Genomic DNA, 6,724 nt, shown 5'->3' on the forward strand with positions numbered 1-6,724 from the left:
GCACCACATAAGCAAAAAGAAAAAAGCCGGAAGTGGCATTGTGGCTCAAGTGGTAGAGCACTAGCCTTGAGCTGAAGAGCTGAGGGACAGTGCCCAGACCCAGAGTTCAGGCCCTACAACCGGTCCCAAAAATAAAATAAAATATCAAACCTAAACTAAGCAAAGTTAAGTGATTTAGTCATAGTAATAATATATGATATCTTAGGGAAAGACACACACAAAAATAAACATTGAGAGCTGATTGTGGTAGTGGTAAAGTGCTTGCTTCATAAGCATTAAAGACCTGAGTTCAATGCCCAGTATAGGAAAATAAAATTTAATTTGATTTGGCCTTGATTCAGGTGCTCCAATGACAGAGCACTTGAGTAGCAAGTATGAGGTCCTGAGTTCAATTCCCAGTACCACACAAAATTTGAAATATTTTGAATAAGACTTATGAGCTCCATTATGCTTTAAAAGCAAAGAAAGAGAAAGAGAGAGACAGAAGGAAGGAAGGAAGGAAGGGAGGGAGGGAGGGAGGGAGGGAGGAAGGAAGGAAGGAAGGAAAACAGCTCGGCACCAGTGGCTAATCCTAGCAACTCAGGAAGCCAGCCTGGGCAGGAAAATTTGTTAAGACTCTTTTTTTTTTTTTTTTTTTTTGTGGTCGTGGGCCTTGAACTCTGGACCTGGGCGCTGTTCCTCAGCTCTTCAGCTCAAGGCTAGCACTCTACCACTTGAGCCAGAGCACCACTTCAGGCTTTTTTCTTTTTGCTTATGTGATGCTGAGGAATCGAACCCAGGGCTTCAGACATGCAAGGCAAGCACTCTACCACTGAGCCACCTTCCCAGCCCTATCATTTGTCTTTCTGAAGCTAACTTATTTTACTTAATATAAGCTCTTTTTTCTATTTTCCTGCAAATAACATGTTTTCATTCTTCTTTGTGGATGTACAGAGGGCTTACAGAGGGCTTACTTATATACATAAGGTAGTGAGTACTCTTTTCTTGTCAAACATTCTTTCATAGCTAAGGATGATGAACATTTTTCATATGGCCATTGGTTATTTGTACTTCTTTTAAAAACCATTTTCTCATTTATTAATTGGATTATTTATTCTTTTGTTTGTTTTGGTGTTTTATTTTTGAGCTGTTTGTATACACAGCATGTTAACTCTATGTCCAGTAGCTCTACAGTGTAATTTGAAGTCAGGTTCTGTTTTTGTTCATAATTGCTTTTGCTATTTGGGTATTTTGTAAAATTTAGGCTTGTTTTTTACATTTCTATGAAGGATGTCATTGAGATTTTGATGGGTTGCATTGAATCTGTAAATCACTTTTACTAGTATTCTTGTAAAATGGAAGGACTGTCTTCTCAGAGTTTTCTTCAATGTTTTTCTAGTTAACTATATTTAAACAATATTAAAGATGATCTCTAGTGTACAGAATTAGTTTTAAAGTTCAGTATTCAGTTGCACATTTGAAGCTTGAAATGACCAAACATTTCATATTTTTAGGGAACCGTGTTATTCAGAGCATAGGCTAGGTAGCTGTAATAAAAAGATTCAAAGTAAACTTCTTAATATTAATAGAAGTTTTACTTGAAAATAATTGTCCTTCTAGGTAAATTGGTCCAAGCTGATGGGAGATTACCACTATATTCAACTTCATCCCTGAGACCATGGCAAAGCTCTGCTTTTTTCAAAAGGATTGCTAGTTGATATTTCAAGGACAGGACTTGCAAACTGCACACATCATTTCTAGTACAAGAATGTGGGAGAAATATTGAGGTATCCAGCTAACAACAGATTCTGTTGTTAGAGATGAGAGAAAATACAATGAACAATTGGTAGTTCCTGCCATAACACATAGAGATTCTGAACATTTTAAAAGCAAATCTTTCTATTGTTTTTTAATGGTTCATTTTTATGGACTTTACAGTACCTTTCCTCTGTAGTAAAAAAAATTTTAGATAAATTTAAAAATAAAAGCAGACTAATGTGGATGCCTATGTATATGTTACTCATTCAGCATGTCAATAGAAGCATGCCTAACTTGGGTATCATTGGTATATAACTATGAATAGTTAAGTTTACCAAGGTTAAATCATTGAATATCAAAAAAAAAGGTAAGATGGAAGATAAATTGCTTTTAAGAATTCCCATACCTAGTAATGGGAAGGAGAGAATGAGAGAGAAAGAGGGAAGAGTTGATACTAAGCAAAAGGAAAGAAATGTACATATCACCCGATTTGGAAGAATTTTATTATTAATGTTTGTAGGGTTCATAAGCTTTGCAGATTAGAATGATGATCATTATCATTGTGAAGGTTAAAATGTGTTTGTGACTTTAGCTAAGTATAACTATGCCACAGTACTGTGAAATTTGTGTACTTAATAAAGAAATATTTGGGAAAAAAGAAATGTACTCATTATCTGACTTATGTAACTCTAACCCTTCTGTATAGCACCATCATAATATAAATAAAAAAATTAAAGCATGTAAGAAAAAGAATTCCCATACCAACTGCTAGATAGAAATTTTCTATTCAGGGAAGTGGCACTGTAGCTCAAGTGGTAGAGCGCTCGCCTTGAGTTGAAGAGCTGGGGGACAACGCCCAGGCCCAGAGTTCAAGCCCCACGACCGACAAAAAAAAAAAGAAAGAAAGAAATTTTCTATTCAGGAAGTAGATAACTAGCAGAAAGTTTTGAGATGAGCAGAGATGTTCAGAAGTAAAAGTTATACTGGCAACGCATATATGCAGCAGCTTTCCAAAACAGATAACTTAAAGTTGAGATGACAACTACAATATAGACATATACAAGATATAAGGTGATTTACATATTTTGAATTTTTTTAATTCCTAGTGACTTTGATTTTTACTTTATATTAAAGAGTTGAATTCTTTCTAAACCTTTCTTAAACAGTTCATTTTAATGTATGCATATAAGAAAGAAGCAATGTGATTTACATGTCAAAGATTAAGACTTTACAGCCTTGAAAAAAGAGGTCTTATCAAATTTATAGCTAAGAATGTCAATAAAGATGGTGAAATATGATAGTTTTTTTCCGACTTTTCTTTTTTGGTACTGGGGATCGAACCCAGGACGTTGCACTTGCTAGGTAAGCGCTTTGCCACTGAGCTACATCCCAGCCCTGAAATATGATAGTTATTTATGTATATATGTAAACAAATGTATACATGAGGACACCTGAAAATAGAGCAGGGAAAATTTTGATGTGGCAAAGCATTTTGATCAAATTGAGAGGTAATACTCTGTGTATGAGTGTATGTGTGTGTGTGTGTGTGTGTGTGTGTGTTGGGATTAAGTTTGAAGTTGGAGCCTTATGCTTATACTCTCCTACTTGAGCAATACCCCAGCCTTTCTTTCCCTTCAGTTACTTTCAGTAAGGGTCTCTTGCTTTTGCCCTGGGCTGGCTTTGGACCATGATCTTCTTATGTAAGTCTACCATGTAGCTTAGATTACAGCCATGCCCACCATGCCCAGAGCAGGTCATATTCTTAATACTTGGATTAGAATGATGAGATATTGTTTGGGGAGATAAGGATTTGGGCTCTATTTTGTTTGGATTTTATTGTAGTTATCAGAACATTAAAATAATCATAAAAACTCATAAGCCAAACATACTTGAAGGTGATAAAAATAGCTCAGTCCTACTGCTGTTTTGTTATAAATAATATCACAGATACTGCTTCCCATGTTAGAAAGAAATATTTCTTCAATATATAGTGACTTACGATTGTTCAACTCACAGACTGAAGTCTTGTTGGATGAAGGTCTTTCATTTTTCATCCTGAGTGGTGAAGAAAGGTCTGCTCTGAGCCAGTCTTCTGAACAGGTTGGATTTATTCCCCCTCTCCCCTACATCTTTCCTCTCTCAATAAATTCCTCTTTGTTGATGGAATAAAATGAAATGTTTGATTCGGAGAGAAAATTTTTATTATTATACCTTCACTTCAAATTGAGAAACTGTTCATTATGATAATACCTAACATTTGAGTACTTACTGGATGTTAAAAAAAAGTTAAAGATAAAATTTTCGTAGTGAAATGTGTTAGTCAATCCTTATGAAACACCTGTGAGGTGTTCGATGAGGAAACTGATGGAGAAAAGCTGAGCTACACAAAGCTGGGTTATGTAAGGTGTTAACCTTAGAGCCAGTGATTTCTCCTCTTTTAGTTGTTCCTGTCCTTCTCTCCACATGTCCTACCTTCTTTTCCATGATCTCCATCACTTCTCACAGTTCCCTAATCTTCCATCTCTCCCAGGTCAACTAGACCCTTCTGGTTTCTATCAGTTCTTCCAAGTACCTCTCTCAGACTCCTCAGTCTCCTGTTGCTCTGTGCTTGCCCTTTTTGCCATTACTCTTCCCTTTCTCCATCTCCTAATGACTTGTCTGTCACACTTGCCTCATTGCTTGCTGCTTTTCCTGTGATGTTCTCCAATTTCTCTATGCCCTCAAATATCCAAGGTTTTCTAAGGTCTTGGCCATCCAGAACCTCCCATTCCTAATGCTTTCACCTGACACCTGGCACCTCTAGAAAATTCCCTCAGATACTTCTTTCATGTCTCTCTAGGTCACCACTTGCCTTCCAGCTTACTTCCCAGTTATTGCCATCTGCTCTAATCCTTTCATTCCATGTTATTTTGGGTGGGGTGCTATCCTAGGGATTAAACCCAGAGCCTTTGTTTACTAGGCAAGTGCCCTACCACTTGATACTGGGGCTTGACCTAAAGACATCATGCTCATTCTGGCTTCTCCACTTATAAATTGTTCCTCAGCATCCTCATTAGAGAAGAGATGATCTGGCTCAAATTTTGCTCTTCTTGCAGGTTGTCTGCAGTAAAAATCTGATGACACTGTATGTGTGTGTGTGTGTGTGTGTGCCTGCACACGTGTGTGTGTGTGCACGCGCACACACATGAGCTTGCTCACACTAGGGTTTGAGCTTGAACCCAGGGTCCTGTGCTCTCCCTTACTTGTATTTTTCACTCAAGGCTGGCATTCTACCATTTGAACCATGCCTCTATTTCCAACTTTTTGCTAGCTAATTGAAAGATAAATATTGAGGATTTGTTTGTCAGGGCTGGCTCAGAATCTTAACTCCCAGATTTCAGGCTCCTGAGTAATCTAGGATTAAAGACATGAGTCCTTGGCATCCAGCTTTTTTTTTTTTTTGAGACATTGCAGTATATAGCCTAGGCTGGCCTTGAATTCTAGATTTTCCTTCCTCAGCCTCTTGCATGCACTGTTATCAAGTGCTTATGCCCATATACATGCACACAATTTTATATAAATGCAGTATAGTAGTAAATCAAATTATTCAACCAAACCTTATTGTCATCCTTGAAGTCTCCCTTTTTCTCAAGCTTTATATCGAATTCATAATAAATACTGTTGATTCTACCTTTAAAGTATTCATTCTCCGATCAATTTTTTGCCACCTTCATCCTAGTTTAAACCATTCTTTAAAAAACCATTAAGTGATTCTTATCTGAATCACTGCCAAAGTCTACTTCTGTATTCACTGTTGCCTGTAGAGCTGATTTTTCCATATCACGAAGTAGTCAAAGCAATCCTGTTAAAAATGAATTCACCTTCTTATAGTTTGTTACTTAAAAGCTGAAGTCATGCCCAATTCTTCAAGGCCTATATAATCTGGCCTCTATTACTCCTCTCATTTCATTTCATTTCTTCTGTTTTCCGCCTTTCTCACCTAGTGCCAGCCACACTGGAGTTGTTCCTCGCTTATAGCACACTCTTGCCTTAGAGTCCTTCTATTTTTTTTTATCTGTTTAGAGTCCTTCTATTTTTTTATCTGCTTAGGAAGTTCTCTTATCCTCATACTCTATCCTTTGCTGCCTTTGGTGTCTATTTGAATGATACAAGATACTGTCTGACAATCCTGTTTAAAATAGTAGCTTCCAACTTACCTAGCCCAATATTCTTTGTTCCCTTATCCTATATTATTTTTCTTCATTAGTCTTATCATCTGCTTCCAGAACATATTAGGCATTTGATCAATATTTGATGAATGTTAAAAAGTGTCACATCAAACATGCATGCAATCTTACGTACCAAGTACCTTTCATTTACCTGCATACTAATCATTGAAGACAAGCATGTAGACTTACTTTTCATTTTGATATTTAACAGAGATCAGTAAAAGATAGTTACTCCAAACACTTTTCACTTGATGATAATTTGCAAAATATTGCTGAAAGCGAAGATGAAGATTTTATTGAAGAAGTGATTTTTACAGATTTACTTGAAGTAAAAGCTGCTGAATATGAAGATAATAAAAAACAAATAGAAAAACAGCAGACCAATATTTTTGTACCAAGTACTTCTCCAGGTAATGTTCTTTTCCAATAAAATGTTAAAATTATTAATGAATCATGTTATAGGATAATAACTTATTTGTATCATGGATAAACTAAAAGTATTAATCTAAAATTACACTAACATATATTTCCTCTATTTTGGAATCTAAATTAATATCTAAGTTTTATTATTAAGTGGCCAGCAAGTATAAACTACCAAAAGGTATGATGCCACGCATTTTAGAAGATGAAGGACTGTATATTCAGAGAAAACCAGAAGTACATAAAACAATCTACAACAAAATGGAAAATCGCCTAGTTAAACTAGAAGAGGCAAGTACACCAGTAAACAAATTAAACCAGCTAATAGTATATGACATTTATTTTTAGTGAAATGTTCA

The 6,724-nt window shown here is 36.0% G+C and overlaps 1 protein-coding gene across 1 annotated transcript in view; it reads left to right on the top strand.

Moving 5' to 3' along the window:
• LOC105986574 (chromosome unknown open reading frame, human C10orf131) overlaps positions 1-6,375 on the top strand; it is a 27,138-nt gene extending 20,763 nt beyond the window's left edge. The window contains exons 2-3 of the mRNA XM_013017571.1: positions 3,754-3,837; positions 6,157-6,375. Coding sequence (XP_012873025.1) covers positions 3,754-3,837; positions 6,157-6,375 — 303 coding nt within the window. The remainder of the gene's footprint in view (positions 1-3,753; positions 3,838-6,156) is intronic.
• The last annotated feature ends 349 nt before the right edge of the window (positions 6,376-6,724 follow it).

This window comes from Dipodomys ordii, unplaced genomic scaffold (assembly GCF_000151885.1).
Source record: "Dipodomys ordii isolate 6190 unplaced genomic scaffold, Dord_2.0 Scaffold36, whole genome shotgun sequence".
Lineage (NCBI taxonomy): Eukaryota > Metazoa > Chordata > Mammalia > Rodentia > Heteromyidae > Dipodomys > Dipodomys ordii.